General features: G+C 39.2%; 1 protein-coding gene across 1 annotated transcript in view; it reads right to left on the bottom strand.

Moving 5' to 3' along the window:
• LOC105708097 (PIN2/TERF1-interacting telomerase inhibitor 1-like) overlaps positions 1–16,244 on the bottom strand; it is a 49,255-nt gene extending 33,011 nt beyond the window's left edge. Inside the window, 2 exon segments of the mRNA XM_064370103.1 lie at positions 14,727–15,433; positions 15,436–16,244. Of these exon segments, the coding sequence (XP_064226173.1) occupies positions 14,889–15,433; positions 15,436–16,009 (1,119 nt within the window). The 5' untranslated portion in view covers positions 16,010–16,244 and the 3' untranslated portion in view covers positions 14,727–14,888.
• Between the last annotated feature and the right edge of the window lie 4,683 nt (positions 16,245–20,927).

Genomic DNA, 20,927 nt, shown 5'->3' with positions numbered 1-20,927 from the left:
AAATCTTAAGCTATTGTAAACAGTGCTGCAAGAAACACAGGAGTGCAGATAACTCTTTAATATACTGATTTATTTTCTTTTGGGTATATACCTAGAAGCGGGATTGCTAGATCATATGGATATGTCAATTTTTAGTTTTGTGAGGAACCTCCAAACTGTTCTCCATAGTGGTTATACTAATTTCCTTTCCTAACAACGGTGTATGAGGGTTTCCTTTTCTCCACATCCTCACCAGTATTTTATTATTGCCTGTCTTTTGGACACGGCATTTTAACTGGGCAAGATGATATCTCATTGTAGTTTCAACGTGCATTTCTCTGACAATGTTGCGCGCCTTTTCAGATGCCTGTTTGCTACTTGTATGTCTTCTTTTGAGAAATGTCTATTCGAATCTTTTGCCTATTTTTTATTGGATTAGATTATTTTTTTCTTTTTTGAGACGGAGTTTCGCTCTTGTTACCCAGGCTGGAGTGCAATGGCGCCATCTGGGCTCACCGCAACCTCCGCCTCCTGGGTTCAGGCAATTCTCCTACCTCAGCCTCCTGAGTAGCTGGGATTACAGGCACGCGCCACCATGCCCGGCTAATTTTTTGTATTTTTAGTAGAGACGGGGTTTCACCACGTTGACCAGGATGGTCTCGATCTCTTGACCTCGTGATCCACCCGCCTCGGCCTCCCAAAGTGCTGGGATTACAGGCGTGAGCCACCGCGCCCGGCTAGATTATTTTTTTCTATATAGTTAGTTGAACTCCTTATATACTCTGATTATTTAGCCCTTGTCACCAGGGTAGTTTGCAAGTATTTTCTCCCATTCTGTGTGTTGTCTCTTCCTTTTGTTGATTGTATCCTTTACTATGCAGAAGCTTTTTAACTTGATGTGATCCCATTTGTCCATTTTTGCTTTGGTTGCCTACAGCTGTGGGGTATTGTTTAAGGCATTTTTGCCCAGATTAACATCCTGAAGATTTTCCCTGATGTTTCCTTGTTGTAGTTTCATAGTTTGAGGTCTTAAATTTAAGTCTCTAATCCATTATGATTTGATTTTTGTATAATGTAAGAGATAGGGGTCTAGTTTCATTCTTCTGCATATGGATATCCAATTTTCCCAGCACCATTAACTGAAGAGACTGTCTTTTCCCCAGAGTATGTTCTTGGCACATTTGTCAAAGATAAACTCACTGTGGGCCAGGTGCGGTGGCTCATGCCTGTAGTTCCAGCACTTTGGGAGGCCAAGGCGGGCAGATCATGAGGTCAGATCAAGACCATCCTGGCCAACCTGGTGAAACCCCGTCTTTAGTAAAAATACAAAAAAATCAGCTGGGCATGGTGGCGCATGCCTGTAGTCCCAGCTATTCAGGAGGCTGAGGCAGAATTGCTTGGACCCAGGAGGTGGAGGTTACAGTGAGCCAAGATCATGCCACTGCACTACAGACTGGATGACAGTGCGAGACTCCATCTCAAAAAAAAAAAAAAAAAAAAAAAAAAAAAAAAATGACCTCACTGTACATGTGTGGATTTATTTCTGGGTTCTCAGTTCTTTAATCTGTTCCACTGGGCTATGCATCTGTTTTCATGCCAGTACCATGATATTTTGGTTACTGTATCTCTGTAGTGTCATTTGAAGTCAGGTAATATGATTCCTCCAGTTTTGTTCCTTTGGCTTACACAGTTTTGGCTGTTCTGGATCTCTTGTGGTTCCATAAAAATTTTAGGATTTTTTTTCTATTTCTGTGAAGAATGTCATTGATATTTTGGTAGGATTTGTATTTAATCTGTAGACTGCTTTGGGTAGTATGGACATTCTGACAATATGAATTCTTCCAATCCATGAACATATAGTATTTTCCCTTTTTTGGTGTCCTCTTCAATTTCTTGCATCAGTGTTTTATAGTTTTCATTATAGAAGTCTTTCATTTATTTGGTTAATTCCTAGGTGTTTTGTTTTGTGTGTGGCTTGCAAATGTGATTACTTTTTTATTTCTTTTTCACACTGTTCACTGTTGACAAATAGAAATGCGACTGGTTTTTGTATGTTGATTTTGTATTATGAAACTTTACTGAATTTATCAGTCCTCAGTTTTCTTGTGGAGTCTTTAGGTTTTCCCAAATATAAGATTATGTCATCTGCAAGCAAGGATAATTTGACTTCTTTCTTTCCAATCTGGATACCTTTATATACTTCTCTTCTTGTCTGACTGCTCTAGTTAGGACTTCTAGTACTACATTGAATAACAGTGGTGACAATGGGCATCCTTCTCATATTCCAGATATAGAGCAGGGGTGTCCATTTTGGCTTCCCGGGACCACACTGAAAGAATTGTCTTGAACCACACATAAAATACACTAACACTAATGATAGCTGATGAGCTTTAAAAAGAATTGCAAAAGGGCTGGGTGCGGTGGCTCACGCCTGTAATCCCAGCACTTTGGGAGGCTGAGGCAGGTGGATCACGAGGTCAAGAGATCGAGACCATCCTGATCAACATGGTGAAACCCCGTCTCTACTAAAAATACAAAAAATTAGCTGGGCATGGTGGCGCGTGCCTGTAATCCCAGCTACTCAGGAGGCTGAGGCAGGAGAATTGCCTGAACCCAGGAGGTGGAGGTTGTGGTGAGCGGAGATCGCGCCACTGCACTCCAGCCTGGGTAACAAAAGCGAAACTCCGTCTCAAAAAAAAAAAAGTTGCAAAAGGCCAGGCATGATGGCTCACGACTGTAATCTCAGCACTTTGGGAGGCTGAGGCAGGTGGATCACGAGGTCAAGAGATGGGAGACCATCCTGGCTAACATGGTGAAACCCCGTCTCTAGTAAAATTACAAAAAATTAGCCGGGCTTGGTGGTACATGCCTGTAATCCCAGCTACTTCGGAGGCTGAGGCAGGAGAATTACTTGAACCCAGGAGGCAGAGGTTGCGGTGAGTCGAGAAAACGTCATTGCACTCCAGTCTGAGCAACAAAAGCAAAACTCTGTCTCGAAAAAAAAAAAAAATTGCAAAAAAAACTCATCATGTTTTGAGAAAGTTTACAAATTTGTATTGCACAGCATGCAGCCCTTGAGCCATGGGCTGGATAAACTTGCCTTAGAGGAAAGGCTTTCAGTTTTTCCCCATTCAGTATGATACGAGCTGTGGGTCTGTCAAATATGGCTTTAATTATGTTGAGGTATGTTCTGTCTATCCCGTTTTTTGAGGGTTTTTCAAGGTGAAGAGATGTTAAATTTCATCAAATTTTTTTTCAGCATCAACTGAAATGATCATACGATTTTTATTGTTTATTCTGTTGATATGATGTACCACAAAGACTGATTTGCGTATGTTGAAGCATCCTTGCATCCCAAGGAAAAGGACCCTTGTTTTTAAAAGTATGAGAGCTGAAACAGGAGGGCAGAGTATCACCTTATTTGACCTCAATTGGGAACAACATGTCAAGATGACTCAAAGTTTTTGCTACGTTGTGCGTATCTATGAATGACCACAGGAGTACTTCCAAGTATTAATTTAGGGGTTACAAACAAATTTTGCAATTTTCACATGTATTGAAAGAGACTAAATAAATATTCCAATTAAAATGTAGCTATTTTCAGACTGGGGAGAAGAAAAAACAAAACCCCTCATGTCCACAATAGATACATTTGGAATATAAAGACATGGGTTAAAAGAAAGAGGATGGAAAGATAAATCACACAACACTAATAATAGAGTGAAAAGCACAACACTTTGCACAACTGACACAAGATAAAACTTTTAAAATCTGAACAGCCAAATATCTGTTAAATAAGTTAAAATGGTTAGCCTACCCTTTTGCAAAAAGAAAACTCAAAACTCAGATGGTTTCACTGGTGAAGTCTATCAAACATATGAGGAAGAAAATAAAGGAGTAAACCATTCTCAACTCATTTTAGAAGGTTTGCATAATCCCATTACCAAAACATTTTTTAATTATAAAAAACCATAAAACATGATTACAGTTGATTAACATGCAAAATAATGGAAAGATCAAATTCAGTAACTTACAAAAAGAATAAAATATCATGATACTGCAATATGTATTCCAGGAATGTAAAATTTAGATTCACGTATGAAAGGCAATTTCATTTACCATAATAACAGATCCAATAAAAGCATTTGACCAAGTTCAATATCCATTTTGGTTTAAAAAAATAAAAATTTTAGCACAACTAGAAACAGAAAGAAATTTCCTCTACCATATAACCTAAAGCAAATAACACAATGAAATTCTGAGGACTTTTCCTCAAAGACTGTCAACATGGCAAAGATGGTAAAGAAATCGCACCATGTCTACCCAACATTACAGTATACAGAAGATCCTAGCCAATATAATATGGTAAGGAAAAGAAATACTAGGCATATATATTTGAACAGAAGTTATAAAACTTTCTTTTCAGAGGCTATACAATTGTTAACAAATTCTTAAGAAATACGTCAGTCTAGCAAGATTCATCTAAGTAAAGTTTGGCAAAGTTGTAGGATGGCAAGTCAATATACGTAACAATTGTATTTCTAAATTCCACCAACAAAATGAAATTTTAAAAAGGTTTCTTAATACCAAAAAGCAGATTCTTTAAGAATAAATTTAACAAAAGACATGGAAGCCCCATATACTGAAAATCACAAAACACTGCTGAAAGAAATTAAATACCTAAACAAATGAAGATATATACCATGTTTGTAACTTGAAAATTCCAACACTGTAAAGACGTTGATTCTGCCCAAATTACAATTCCAACCATACTCCCACCAGGCACTTTTACAGAAATTGGGCTTTTGATTATAAAATGTATATGAAAATTCAAAGGACCTAGTACAGCCAAAACAATCTTGAAAAAGAACAAAGTTGAAGGACTTAAACTATCTGACTTCAAGGTTTCTTACAGAGCTACAATAATTAAGAGGGTATTGTCCTGGCCTAAAGACAAACAAACAGATCCAGAGAACAGAATACAAAGTCCAGAAACAGACTCACACATACACAGTTAACTGATTTTCAGAGGAGGCATCAAAGCAGTTCAATGGGGAATGAAAAGCCTTTCAACAAATGGTGCTGGATCAATTGGATATCCATTTAGAAAAATGATGAACTTCAACCCCTGTATCTCACACCATGAATAAAAAAACCTTGAGATTGATCATAGATCTAAACCTAAAGCCAAAACTATAAACCTTTTAGAAACAAATATAGCATATATTTGCACACTGAGTGTGGGCAAGATGGAAGAAAAGCATTTGATGAAATTCAATCTAAGGAAGATGCAAAAAGTACGACCCCCTCATGGTGTTAGATTAACACTGGTAGAATCAATATGAAAATATAGTTGTTAACATATAATTATGTATACATAGATGTTGCTTGGGTTATGTGTCCCCCAAAATTCTCATATTGAAACTTAATCACAGCCAGGTGTCCTAGCTCAAGCCTGTAATCCCAGCACTCTGGGATGCCAAGGCAGGAGAATGGCTTCAGCTCAGGAATAAGAAAGTAGCCTGAGCAACACAGTAAGCCTCATCTCTATAAAAAATAAAAAGTTAAAAAAATAAAATAGGGCTGGGCGCAGTGGCTCACACCTGTAATCCCAGCACTTTGGGAGGCCGAGGCAGGTGGATCACGAGGTCAAGAGATCGAGACCATCCTGGTCAACATGGTGAAACCCCGTCTCTACTAAAAATACAAAAAATCATCTGGGCATGGTGGCACGTGCCTGTAGTCCCAGCTACTCAGGAGGCTGAGGCAGGAGAATTGCCTGAACCCAGGAGGCGGAGGTTGCGGTGAGCCGAGATCGTGCCATTGCACTCCAGCCTGGGTAACAAGAGTGAAACTCCATCTCAAAATAAATAAATTAATTAATAAAATAAAATAAAATAAAAACTATCCAGGCATGGTGGCATGTAACTTAAAGCATCCCAGCTTAAAATTAAAAGTTCCAGCTACATAGAAAGCTGAGGATCACTGAAGCCCAGGAGATCAAGGCTGCAGTCAGCTACAATCACACCACTGCACTCCAGCCTGGGTGATAAAGTAAGACTCTGTCTCTAAAAAAAGAAAAAAAGAAACTTAATTGTCAATGCTAATATTAAGACATGAGCAGTTTATGAGGTGATTAAATCACGAGGGCAGAATCTTCATGGGCAGAACAGGATTAGGGACCTCATAAAAGAGATGGAGAGTGAAATAAGCCAGGCATGGAAAGACAAACATCACGTGTTCTCACTTATTTGTGGTATCTAAAAATCAAAACAATTGAGCTAATGAACATAGAGAGTAGAAGGATGGTTACCAGAAGCTGGGAAGGGTAGTAATGGGGGGGACTGTGGTAGAGGTAGGGATAGTTAATGGGCACAAAAAAAAAAAAAAAAAAAAAAAGAAAGAATGAATAAGACCTACTATTTGATAGAACAACAAGATAGCTATATAGTCAATAATAACAATTATACATTTTAAAATAACTAAGAGTGTAATTGGATTGCTTGTAACACAAAGGATAAATGCTTAAGGGGATGGATATCCCATTCTCCATGATATGATTACTTCACATTGCATGCCTGTATCAAAACATCTCATGTACTTTATATATATATATATATATATATATATATATATACATACACACACTATGTGCCCACAAAAATTAAAAATTTTCTTAAAATAAGAGCTTGGAGGAAGCTAGCTCAGCCCTCTTGCCCTTCCATTTTTTCATCATGTGAGGACACGGCAAGAAGGCCCTCACCAGACAATGAATGCTTGTGCTTTGATCTTGAACTTCCAGCTGCTAGAACTATAAAAATAAATTTCCATTGTTTATAAATTACTCAGTCTCAGGTATTTTGTTATCGCAGCATAATGAACTAAGATATATAAATTTAGAATATGCATCTGTAATCCTGGCACTTTAAGGAGGCCAAAGCAGAGAACTGCTTGTGGCTAAGAGTTAAGACTAGCCTGGATAATATAGTAAGACTCCATCTCTACTAAAATTTTTATAAACAGCTGGGCATGGTAACCCATGTCTGTAGTCCTAGCTACTTGGGAAGCCAAGGTAGGGGGACTGCTTGAGCCCAGGAGTTCAAGATTACAGTGAGCTATGATTTTACCACTGCACTCCAGCCTGGGAGACAGAGTGAGACCCTGTCTCTAAAAAAATTGTTTAATAAAAAATTAAAATATGGATATACATATATGTATTTACACATACACAAACATATCCTAGCTGTGGCCACTGAGTAGGCTTAGAAATAATGACACACCAGTTGTAATAAGCATATCATATACCCAGATCTTGATTTCCAAATACCATTCATTCCTCACTAATAGTAAGAAAAGGAGGGGTGGGCCATACAAAATGAGCCCAGAGCATCTTGTTGCACCAGAAAAGTACTCAAAGAATTGTGGAGACATATAAAAAGAATACAGAAGCCAGTCTGAAAGAGTTTACATAGAACAAATTTGAGATAATTTTAGTATAAAAATAATCACAGTAATGAATTATATACCACTAAATAAATATGTATATGAATCATTCAAATAAATAATTGAATAAATAAATAAATGGGATGTGAAGAGAAGGGGGAAAGGTCTTCCTTATAGTAAAATGTCAATTAATAGTTACAGAAGAAGTATGCAGTTGGAAAGTCATCATTGGACAATAAAACTAGTGGGTGAAAGTTTGATGAGGAATAGGGTATTAACACAGTGTCAATACATATTAACTACAAAGAGAAAAACAGTATCATGGCAGTAGAGAAATCTGGCAGATATCAACTTAACCAATTGTCTCATGTTATTGGCAATATTGGAACAAACTGACATCAGGTTCTTCCTAATGTGTTGCACTGAGAAAAATATAAATAACTTTTTTGTTATCCTTGCATAAAATGTATGAACTAAACCTATCCATGAGAAAACTTCAGACAAGTACAAAGTGAGGGATATTCTAAAAAAATAACTGATCTGTACTCTTCCAAAACACCAGTGACAAGAATGATAACGAGAGGTTAACAAAATACTCCAGATTAAAGGTGACTAAAGAAACATGACAATTTTACAGTGATTCTGGACTGGATACTGGACAGGGAAAACAAAAGGGCAATAAAGGACATTATAGGGACAACTGTTGAAATTGTACTATGAATTAGATAACAACACTGTACCAACTGTTAAATTTCTTGACGGGTAATTTTACTGTGGTTATGCAACAGAATATCCTGGTTCTTAGAAACACATGTTGAAGTGTTCTTAGTACCTATACAACTTAAATTCAAATGAATCCCAAAAAATGCATTTATATATATATGCATGTAAAGAAAGGGGGAAAGAGTGATAAAGCTAATGAGGTAAAATACAAACAATTGGTGAATTTTAGTAAATTATATATGTAGTAATTTATACTGTGTATTTTTTCTGTAAGTTACACATAAAGCAAAAGACACAACTGGAAAACTAGATAAGCTTTTTTTTATTTTTTATTACAAATATGGCAGACAAAAAGTCACGGCCCCTCATATATAAAGAAGCTATATAAAGCAAGTTTTTTTAAAAAGCACTTAGCACCTCCAAAAGATTAACAGGAAAAAGACATGTACAGCCAATTGCACGAAAGATGGCAAACTTTTAAAGGGAAATAAAAACAAAAAGTCAATGAAAGGTGAGATGTTTCCACCTGTTAAATCAGTGATTTTCTTTTTCAAATACATCAACATTGGCAAGGATGCCCTAAAATGGCCACTCAATACCTTGCTAGTGGAAGCATTAATTAGAATCTTTTAGGAAAGCAGTTCAGCAATGTGAATCAAGAGCCTTAAAAATATACACACCAGGCCAGGTGCAGTGGCTCATTACCTGTAATCCCAGCACTTTAGGAGGCTGACGTGGGTGAATCACCTGAGGTCAGGAGTTCAAGACCAGCCTGGCCAACATGGTGAACCCGACTCCACTAAAAATACAAAAAATAGCCGGGCATGGTGCCAGGCGCCTGTAATCTCAGCTACTTGTGAGGCTGAGGCAGAATAACTTGAACCCAGGAGGTGGAGGTTGCAGTGAGCCGAGATCGTGCCACTGCACTCCAGCCTGGGCAACAGAGCAAAACTGTCTCCAAAAAAAAAAAAGAGAGAGAGAGAAAAGGCTGAGTGTGGTGGCTCATGCCTGTAATCCCAGCACTTTGTGAGGCCAAGGTGGGCGGATCATGAGGTCAGGAGTTCAAGACCAAGCTAGCCAACATGGTGAAACTGTCTCTACTAAAAATACAAAAATTAGGCCAAGCGCAGTAGCTCACACCTGTAATCCCAGCACTTTGAGAGGCCGAGGTGGGCAGATCATGAGGTCAGGAGTTCAAGCCGAGACTGGCCAACATGGTGAAACCCCATCTCTATTAAAAAATACAAAAATTAGCTGGGCATGGTGGCTCCTGACTGTAATCCCAGCTACTTGGGAGACTGAGGTAGGAGAATTGCTTGAACTGGACCCGGGAGGTGGAGGACGCAATGAGTTGAGATCGCACCACTGGACTCCAGCCTGGGCTACACAGCGAGACTCCATCTCAAAAAAGGAAAAAAAAAAAACACAAAAATTAGCCAGGCACGGTGGCGGGCACCTGTAATCCCAGCTACTTGGGAGGCTGAGGCAGGAGAATTGCTTGAACCCGGGAGGCAGAGGTTGTAGTGAGCCGAGATGGCACCACTGCACTCCAGCCTGGGTGACAGAACAAGACTCCATCTCAAAAAAAAAAAAAAGAATCCACGCCATTCTAGTTCGTAACACACGAAGAAATAATCTAAACTGTGGACTAAAACTTATGCCAAAGAGATTCATTAAATGATAGCTATATAGTAGCAAAATTCTTTAAAATAATCCATATGTTAAACAACAGGGAAATGGTGAAGTAAACCACTTAGGATATAACCACAAAATGCAATATGCAGTCATTAAAAGTTATTAAAATCAGGAAATATGACATAATAAATGTTAAGAGAATAAAGTTTAGAATGGGCAGTTAGGATGATCTTAAGTAAAAAAAAAAAAAATCATAAAGCTCAGAACAGACACATTATAAACAGTGACTGTTTGAAAATGAATGTAAGTAGAGAATGTGAACACTTGTCCCAGTCTCCAGTTAATCTATGAGATCTCACCCCTCACCACCTGTGGACTACCACTGCTTACATCATGGTGCCTGTCTCACTCCCTGCGCGCTCCAACCATTTCTTGAAGGTATGGCACCATCCCTGGCTCCATTCAGTAAACATTAGCTGCTTCAAATTTACAAACTCTCCCACCTCATTTCATACATGTAAAAGCTGTATCTAGCTATTAAAGTCACCTGAAAATTGAAACCTATATTGAATACAAAGTTCGTCAAGAACCAGTTTCACTTTTGTTTGCTTCTTTCAAATAAAAATATTAAGGAGGAAACCTGCTTGGAGCTTTCTTTTGCTAACATCAGACTCTAAGGCAGGCTTGAGACAATATAAAGACACCACATACCTGCTAAGTGTTGTGCACTAGGACCACCAGTGGTATTGTCAGTTTATTTTCATGTCAAAGAACATTTGCATTAGCAGTCTAATCTTAGCTACCACCAAAAAACACACCCATCTGTGTGCTGCAGAGCTCAGCCACTATCCAGGGCCACACCTGACTCCAGCTCTGCCCTATTGCCCGCTGATTCCACCTTCTACTTGGCAACTTTCTGCCTAATTAGCTGAGCAGAGCACAGTCGGGTAAGAGGAGGCTGTGAGGAAGGCTGGGAACAAGGAGAAACCAGACAAGAGAAGGAAGACCTTAACCGTGGCAGAGAGCCAGCTGGGCAGCGTTCTTTAGTCTGTGCTTCTCAAGAGGGACAGTTTATCACCCCAGGGGACTTTGCCAGTGTCTCGGAGATATTTTTAGTTGCCACAAGGGTGGGGGAGCTAATGGCGCCTAGTAGGAAGAGGCCAGGGATGCTACCAAACATCCTACAATACACAAAACAGTTCCCCACAACAAAGAATTATCCAACCCCAACTGTCAACAGAGCTAAGATCAAGAAATCCTACCATAAACTGATGCATCCACTAGTACAGTGGAGTCTACTGTACAGTACAATTCAGCAGGAACAAGACACCCAGTGGTTAGAGGAGATCTGAGGTAGTTCAGGAAATGTAAACACACACATTACCTCCTCATTCAGATGATAAGATGACTAAAATTCTACTTCAGGAATTGGTAATGAGAGCACCATAATTAATAAAAGTAGTAAGAATGCTTTTTTCCCCAAGGACTTACTCTTATACATATCTTTTATTTCTTCAAAGACTGCTTCACAGCAGAAACTGTAAGAAAATAATACTATCAAAATTGCCCAGACTGGGAAACATCTCTAGAGAACTTGGCAACACACCCACATAGTCAATGACAAATTTAGCTGTGTATCTCAACAGGACCTAAGAACTGAAACTCAAAGTTCCCAGCTTAGTTTAAGGGAAAGTGTCAAGCATTCAAAGACCACTCAAAAAGAAGAAAAGGGTTGCTTTCCCAGATGAATCATCAAGAACTACACAAGACTTAGAGGAGTAACATTTTCAAAACCGAGAACAGTACTTACGTACTTAAAAAAAAAAAATGCAGATTTTTAAAAAAGTCTATGAATCATCATTATTATAATTTGGTTAAAGTCATGACCACTGAGTCACACCATAATAGGTTTTTAAAAATTATTTTAACGACCTTATCATGCCATAATTTCCACCTATAGGAGGCCAGACTGTTAGTCATCCAGTACCACCCCTGGCTGGCTGGGGCTTAAATAACTTCAACCTGCCGGGCGCGGTGGCTCAAGCCTGTAATCCCAGCACTTTGGGAGGCCGAGGCGGGTGGAACACGAGGTCAAGAGATCGAGACCATCCTGGTCAACATGGTGAAATCCCGTCTCTACTAATACAAAAAAAAATTAGCTGGGCATGGTGGCGCGTGCCTGTAATCCCAGCTACTCAGGAGGCTGAGGCAGGAGAATTGCCTGAACCCAGGAGGCAGAGGTTGCGGTGAGCCGAGATCGCGCCATTGCACTCCAGTCTGGGTAACAAGCGAAACTCCGTCTCAAAAAAAAAAAAACTTCAACCTGTCTCTAAAGCATCATTTTGCCTATCTACCTTGACCTCTGTTCTTTCAGTGTTAGGAAATGCCCACCACTTAAGGTGGCCTACTTCAATGTTGGACAGGAGCTAGCTGTTAGGAATGTGTCCATTAATGCTGAATCAAGAGCACCTTCTGTTCAACAATGGGTATTAGTTTTGAATCACATGAAACAAGCCTAATTATTCTCTATAAAGCAGCCCTTCAAGCTTCTATAAGATTATCTTGTCTTCTTCACCCAAGCCTTTTTCCTCTCCAAGTTGTAAAATGCACTGTCCCCACGAGCTAGCTTTTTAAATGATACAATTGATTCAACAGGAACCAAAAAACCCAGAATGGCAGAACTGAAAGGAATCAGAGACCAGTCAGTCCAAACCCAATCCCATTTTTATAAATGAGTAAATAAGGCAGAGAAAGATGAAGCAAGGCTGCTTGCCAGAGGTCAAGCGTCTCAGAAAACTCAAGAGCAGAATTCAAGTTTCCGAATTCTTTTGCTCCTCAGAACTGTACCAAGCTGTACAGATGCTGTGGAAAAGGATTTACATTTTTTGTTTTATGAAAATATAGAGACTGAGAGAAAAGATGATCCACCTAGCAATAATTTGTACTAAAAAGGGATGCAGGTGAAAAAAAACTAGGTAAGGTAACTTTAAAAAAAAATAAGAAGAAGAAAGGAAATTCACCTGGCTCTGAAGATAAATAGTTGTCACTAAATATTTATTATTGATTTCACCAAAAGTAGGGCTGTAAACATAGTCAAAGAGTGGAAAAAGGTAAATGAGGAGTTTAAGATGTCTAAATCCTCAACTATCAAAATAGGAAGGCAATGCATAATATTTAAAGTGGATAAATAACAATGGTATAAACATGTTTAGAAATACTTAAAGTAGGTACTATTAACAAGAAAAGTTTGCCTCTATTTTTCATTACAAGACTTTATGCTCCCTATTTTTTTTTTTTTTTTTTTTTAATATATTGCCTAGGCTAGTCTTGAATTCCTGGCCTCAAGCACGCCTTCCGCCTCAGCCTCTCAAAGTGCTGGGATTATAGGCACGAGCCACTGTGTCCAGCCCTATGCTCCCTATTTTAAAGCAATGTCCAAGTATTATTTTGATAAAAATTTCAACATTAATTTTAAGATACAGAAAAATAAGGGATTGATAATAGGTAGCATTGTAGGCAAGGTGGGGAAAGAGCACCAAAACACCATTAGTGAGAGTACAGATTAAAATAAAAATGGGACAACCAATTGCCACTATCCAATTTAAACCCCCTGTGACCAAGCAATTCCACTTTTAGGGCTCTAGACTGTAAAAATACACCCATAAATGTTCAAAGACATATGTACAAGAATGATCACTGTGACACCATTTTAAAAGATACAAATCAGAGCACACTAAAATATCCACTAACAGGGGAAGGGTTGAATAACTCATGAATATATGTGCCCATATATTCTTCATTCATCCCACAAATATTTATTGATTTCGAGGTACTAAGTATAGAGTAGTAAACGGCCAGGCGCAGTGGTTCATGCTTGTAATGCCAACACTTTGGGAGGCCATGGCAGGCGGATCACGAAGTCAGGAGATCGAGACCATCCTGGCTAACATGGTGAAACCCCGTCTCTACTAAAAATACAAAAACATGAGCCAGGTGTGTTGGCGTGTGCCTGCAGTCTCAGGTACCCAAGAGACTGAGGCAGGAGAATCGCTTGAACCCAGGAGGCAGAGGCTGCAGTGAGCCGAGATCACGCCACTGCACTCCAGCCTGGGTGATAGAGTGAGACTCCATCTCAAAAAAAAAAAAAAAAAAAATAGTAAACAAAACAACCTGCAAAGGAATACTACATAATTATTAAAAGGGAGACTGTGGATCTGTATGTATTGATACAACCAACTGTATGTGTAGTATGATCCCACTTTTATTAAAATACCCAGTAAAATTAGATGAGACTTTTTCTTTATGTACTTACAGTATTTTAATTTTTTAGCATTGTAACATTACCTGTATAGCTCTTTTAAAGACAATAAAGACATTTGCTTGTCAGACTGGATAAAAGCAGTAACAAAGGAAAGCAAAAAACAATGGAGGGAAGGGGCCGGGTGCAGTGGCTCACGTCTGTAATCCCAGCACTTTGGGAGGCCAAGATGGGCTGATCACGAGGTCAAGAGATCGGGACCATCCCGGCCAACATGGTGAAACCCTGTCTCTACTAAAAAATAGAAAAATTAGCTGGGCATGGTGGCGTGCGCCTATAGTCCCAGCTACTCGGGAGGCTGAGGGAGGAGAATTGCTTGAACATGGGAGGGAGAGGTTGCAGTGAGCCAAGATCGCACCACTGCACTCCAGCCTAGCGCCTGGCGACAGACAGAGTAAGACTCTGTCTCAAAAAAAAAAAAAAAAGAATGGAGGGAGGGAAATAATCTACTTTTTTGTAAGTCTCTCTCTACAGTAAAATAGGGAAGATGCACATGATTTTCACTTCTAGATTTTACCAACATATATGCAATCTTACTTCTTTTTTTTTTTTTCAGAATTTATAAAAATTTATTTGTTTCTGAGAGCCATGATTTAGAACATTAAAAAGGTCCTCCTGGGAACCTAACCTGGGGGAAATGTGGCGAGAGGGCGGGACTCGGCCACCCATGGGCATGTCACAAGATGCACCCAGGCTCTCTGGGGTGAACTCTGCTCTGACTTCAGGCCAGAGTGTCTGCCCTGGCAGAGCCTTGACAGCTGAGTGGTTGGAAGGCCCCGGCTGGGGAGATTCATTTGAAATCTTTCTTTTTCTTCTTTTTCACTGGCATTTCTTCTGGCATAGCATCTTCCGCTATCTCTACCGGCTTTTGCAGCTTTTTCTTCTCTCTCCTCTTTTTGGGCTTCAGGGTGAAGTCTAGGCCCTCAGGCGGCTGCACACAGTCTCCAGCATCCTGAGCAGAGGTCTCGGAACCCTGGTCCCAGCATGGTCCTCTGAGCTGCTCCCCCGCACTCTTCTTCTTGGCCCCCTGCTCCTGGGCCCCGTCCCTCTTGAGATTTTCCTCTGTATGCCTCTTGGCCTTAGGCTTCTGGGAACTCTTCACATTCTTACCTGCTGCTTCTTTGTTTCTTTTCTTCATCTTTTTTCTATCCACCTGAGTCTCGGAAAGGTCAGGCCCTGGATCTGAGACCTGGGGCTTGTTCTTCAGTGCTGCCATCCGCTGGGCAAAGTACTCCTGGATGGTGAAGGCACTGGTTGTCGTGCTTTCGTTCTCGTCTGGAGTGGAGGAACTGGCATAGCCCTCAGGAGTCTTCTAACTCTATCTTTTCCCAAAATGCAGTCAAGATCTGATTTGCTCCGAGATGATAGATCCTTCCCTTTTGTGAATTTCATATAGTGAATATGGTTTTTGGAGATTTTGGACTTTTCCTCAAGGCTAAAAGATTTCTTTTCCTTCTTGTCTGAGGAGTCTGCGGTTTCCTGCCCACGGCAAGTGTTCAGTTCGGCCAGAAGCTGGTTAAAATCATCCTGATGTGCAATCCGGTTGTCTTCATTACTGATGGTGGCTCCGAGTCCCAGGTGGTTATTTTTCACTTGAACTTTAATATGATCTGTGGCTCCTTGCTCCTGAGCCCCTAAACCCTTTCCTTTAGACCACTCCATCTTCTCTAGCATCCTCTGGCCAAACTTGGAATTGTCATTACTCCAGACAGTGTTCTGAGGATCCACAGCCCACTTCTGCTTCCGCTGACGCTCAGCCAGCATCGACATGTCGCAGAGTCTGTGATACCGCAGCCTCTGGACCTGGGTGACTGCGGCCACTGGGCGGGCAGGAGGCTCGAGGAGAATCTGAACGCGCATAACTCCCTCGCCGGCAGACTCATGCAATCTTACTTCTAAGTGTATAAACATATATATTCAAGAAATTTTCTCACACATTCACAAGAAAAACTAAGTAACAATCTAAATTTTCATCAATAAAAGAGTGAACCAATTGTGATCCATTCATACAATTAAACACCATACAGTAGTTATTAAAACTCAAACCACAAAAGCACAATTCTGGAAGAAAACCTCACAAGTTATAGAACACATACAGAATAAAATTATTTATGTAAAACTTTTTGAAAAGAAAAAAAAACTATCTTTACTTATGTATGGATATACATGGACTCATAGATTAAAAACATGAGATACCGCTTCTCAGCCTAAACATCTGACAACATTAAGGACACAGAACAAGAACTCCAACATCCTCTAATGTAAATGCATACTGGTACTACCACTATGGAAAACAATTTATATTATGATAGTCTCCCAAGATTCCTGCCCATGGTTATTCAAACACTAATCTGAGTATAGCTGTTAAGGGACCATGAATATAAAATAGAAAGAGTAATCTAGATTATCCCAGTGGACCCAACAATTCACATGAGCCCTTAAAAGCAGAGAATGATCTCCATCTAGAGAAGTAAAAAAAATATATGAGTCAGAAAGATACAAAGCATGAGGGAGATTCCAATCTCCTACTTCCAGGCTTTGAAGATGAAGTAAGAAAGGAGGTCATAAGGCAAGGAATGTGAGTGGCCTGTAGAAGCTGAGAATGACCACCAGCTGACATCCAGCAAAGACACATGGACCTCAGTCCTACAACTGTATGAACTGAATTCTACCAATAACTCAAATAAATGTGGAAGTGGATTTATCTCCAGAGTCTCCAGAAAAGAATGCAGTCCTACTGACAACTTGATTTCAGCCTCACAAGACCCACAGCAGATAACCCAGCCAAGCCTACTGCACTTCTGACCTATCAGACCATGAAATTTCAAAATGTGAGTTGTTTTAAGCCTCTAAGTTTGTGGTACTTTGTTACACAGCAACAGAAAACTACTACTTCTAGAAAAGATGAAGAAATACATTATCCTGCAACCCAGCAGCTATACACCTGACCATACACAAAGAGAAACTCTTGCCCAAGTGCACAAAAAGACATGCACAATATTCACTTCATCATTGCTCATAATAGACAAAAAATTGACAATCCAGTCATTCATCAATACTACAAAGAACAAATTGTGCAATATTCATAAAGTAACACAGTAAGACAATGAGACACCAATGAACTACAGCCACACAAAAATATGAATGAGTCTCAAATCTCATATGGAATAAAAAAGCAAGTGAAAGAAGTATATACACAATACAATTCTAGTTATAAAGTTCAATAGCACACAGGGAAAAACAACACGCCTTGGAGATACAAATGTGGTAAAACTATAGGAATGAAATAATAAAAACAAAATTCAGGGTAGCAGTTATGTCTCTGGGACATAACAGAATGAGGTCAGAGAGGGGAGACCAAGGGCATCAAATATAATGCTGATTGTTCCTAACTGGTGATTACAGAATAACAGCACTTAAATTCCATATGTAATTTATAAATATAATATCTACTCAATATTTAAAAAATGAAAACATCAGCCGGGCGAAGTGGCTCACGCCTGTAATCCTAGCACTTTGGGAGGACGAGGTGGGTGGATTGCCTGGGTGGATTGCCTGAGCTCAGGAGTTCGAGACCAGCCTGGGCAACACGGCAAAAGCCCATCATTAAAGAAAAAAAAAAAAAAGAAAACATCTAGATAATCAAACTTCTACATAACAAAAAAGAACTTTTTTATTTTCTTTTGCCAAGACATGTTCATTGAAAAGAATAAATCAAAAAATATAAAAAGTTAAATCATTTTTTAAAATCACCTAAAATTCTCACCACCTAGACATAATCAGTAACAATTTGCTTAACATCCTTCTAGGAGTTTCCTATGAGTATACATATATTTAAATATTTCACATAAAATCTCAGTATATATACACATAGGTATATCTTTTAAGACCCTTTTAAAAGGGTTCTATATTTTATTTGGGACATTCCATATAAATGTAATTGCACCATATGTGGCCTTTTGTGACTGTCTTTTATCACTTAGAATAACGTTTTCAAGGTTCATCCATTTGTAGCATGAGTCAGTAATTCATTCCTTTTTATGCCTGAATAATGGTCCACTGCATGGATAAACCACATTATTTAAACCATTCTTCAGCTGATACATATTTGAGTTGTTTCAACTTTTTGGCTCTTATGACGACTGCTACTGCTAACATTTACATACAACATAGATACGTTTTCATTTCTCTTGACTATATACCTAAGAGTGGAACTGCTTTGTCATGCTTTATCTCATATTTAGCCATTTCAAGAATTGCCAGAACTGTTTCTCAAAGCAGTTGCACCACTTTACATTCCAATATGTAGATTCCAATTTCTCCACAACCTCACCAACGCTTATTATTACATGTCTTTTTGATTACACACAGCCATCTTAGTTTACTAAGATGCTCAGTAACCATCTTAGTTACTTAGTTGGTGTAACATGGTATTTCACTGTGGTTTTGATTTCCATTTACATAGTGGCTAATGATGTTAAACACTTCTTCATGTACTTACTGGCCATTTTTATGTCTCGTCTGAAGAAATGTCTATTCAAATCCTGTGTCCATTTTTTGAGTTCTTCTTTTTTATGACTCAGGTTTAAGAGTTCCTTAAGTACTCTGGAAACTAGACCTTTAATAGATACATGGTTTTCTCATACCAAACACTGGGGAGCATGTGGACAGAATAACAGGAACTCTCACACTGCTTGTACAACAGTAAAATGGTACAACTACCTTGGAAAGCAATTTGTATTTAGTAAAGTTACTGGTGTACACACTGGACAAGCAACAAACTCCAATGCTAGATCTATGTTCCAGATAAATTCTTACCTTTCAGGAAAAACATGGATGACACTTAGTAACCTAATTTAAGTTAAAAAGTTGCAGGAAAGGCCGGGCGCGGTGGGTCAAGCCTGTAATCCCAGCACTTTGGGAGGCCGAGGCAGGTGGATCACGAGGTCAAGAGATCGAGACCATCCTGGTTAACATGGTGAAACCCCGTCTCTACTAACACAAAAAATTAGCTGGGCATGGTGGCGTGTGCCTGTAATCCCAGTTACTCAGGAGGCTGAGGCAGGAGAATTGCCTGAACCCAGGAGGCAGAGGTTGCGGTGAGCCGAGATCGCGCCATTGCACTCCAGCCTGGGTAACGAGCGAAACTCCATCTCCAAAAAAAAAAAAAAAGTTGCAGAAAAAAAAAAATGCACATAGCATGATCCCATTTATATAAAGTTCAAAAATGTGCATAAGCAAACAACATTTTGAGGGGATATATACATATCAAGTAAAATAACATTATCAAAAAAGCAGGCCAGGCGCAGTGGCTCACATCTGTAATCCCAGCACTTTGGGAGGCTAAGACAGGCAGATCACTTGAAGTCAGGAATTTGAGACCAGTCCGGCCAACATGGTAAAAGGCAGTCTCTACTAAAAACACAAAAGTTAGTAGTGCATGGTAGCGCATGCCTGTAGTCCCAACTACTAGAGAGGCTGAGGCAGGAGAATCACTTGAACCCAGGAGGCAGAGTTGCAATGAGACAAGATTGCACCACTGCTCTCCATCCAGCCTAAGTGACAGAGCAAGACTCTTGTCTCAAAAAAAAAAAAAAAGAAAACAAAGAAATCACAGTCACAGAATTCAGCATGCTGGTTACTTCTGACAGGAAGGAAGAAGTACACAGGAGGTTTCAATGCTATTGGTAATATCCTATTTTTTCAATGCATGTTTTTATACATGTGACACATTTAGTAAACATTTTTTCAAAGAGCTTCACTGACAACTGAAGGTCTTTCTAATACAGAAAGACACCAAAGTGGTTCAATCCAAATATAAAGCAGATGAGCGCATCACAGTGAACTAAAAACCACACATACACAATATTGTGAAGTATTTTAAATCCAACAAAGTGTATGTTTTGTAGAACTGAGAAGACAGATTCCCCACTCTTCTCTGCTTCTTTCCACTATTCTGTCCACCTCTGTCTTCCTGATCCCACCTTTAACTCCATGTCTTGGATTCACTTCTACCTCCTCCAGAAAGCTTTTCTCTTCAATATATCAACCTGAGGGACACCCATCCTTCCTCTCAATTTCTGTAGCATTTGTACCCCTTCAAAGCCTTCATCACATTATCCTCAGATTACACGTTTTAACTCATCTAGCAGAAATAAGCACCTGGAAAACTAAACACTGGTCACAACATCAACCTGGCTCTCCAAACATACCAATTTCTTTTTTGACTACTGAATGAATAAATGAATTAGAAAATTCAGGCATTTACAAGTGAGTTAAGAAACTGGATGTGGCCTACTTATTTAAAAAAAAAAAAAACAACTCAAAGAAATGAAAAGTTTTAAATTACACTCCTTGAAAAAAGCATTTCAAAATTGAAAACCCTTCAATACAGCAAAGACAAAGCTGACAACAGTCAGATAAAATGTTTATAGTGTATATAGTGACAATTTTCCATATTCATAGGGGACAGAATAAGAAGGCATAAGAACAACTTCCTAAAGGATAATTTAGCATCCGAACAGTCCACGGCTTTAGAAAATGCTTTGCAGTCAACCACAAACTTGGGGAACAGGTAGGGTTGTAAAGTCTTTTACAGGGGGGAAAAAAGCACATACCATTTCAAGGCTCAAAAAAATGACATTACTTTGAGAAATTTCAGCAATATTTTTAACTTGCTTTCAGATATTTTAAACTACTTACCACCAAAAGTATAAACCTAAACATCATGTGATTATGACAGAAATGGCAAGGAAAAAGGGAAAAAAAGAGAAACAAGTGAATCAACGACATCCCTCAAGAACCAGACGCTACAACTGACAACAAATAG

This window comes from Aotus nancymaae, unplaced genomic scaffold (assembly GCF_030222135.1).
Source record: "Aotus nancymaae isolate 86718 unplaced genomic scaffold, 86718_ANA_hifiasm-v0.15.2.pri h1tg000099l, whole genome shotgun sequence".
Lineage (NCBI taxonomy): Eukaryota > Metazoa > Chordata > Mammalia > Primates > Aotidae > Aotus > Aotus nancymaae.
This window is presented reverse-complemented; position numbering and strand designations above follow the sequence as displayed.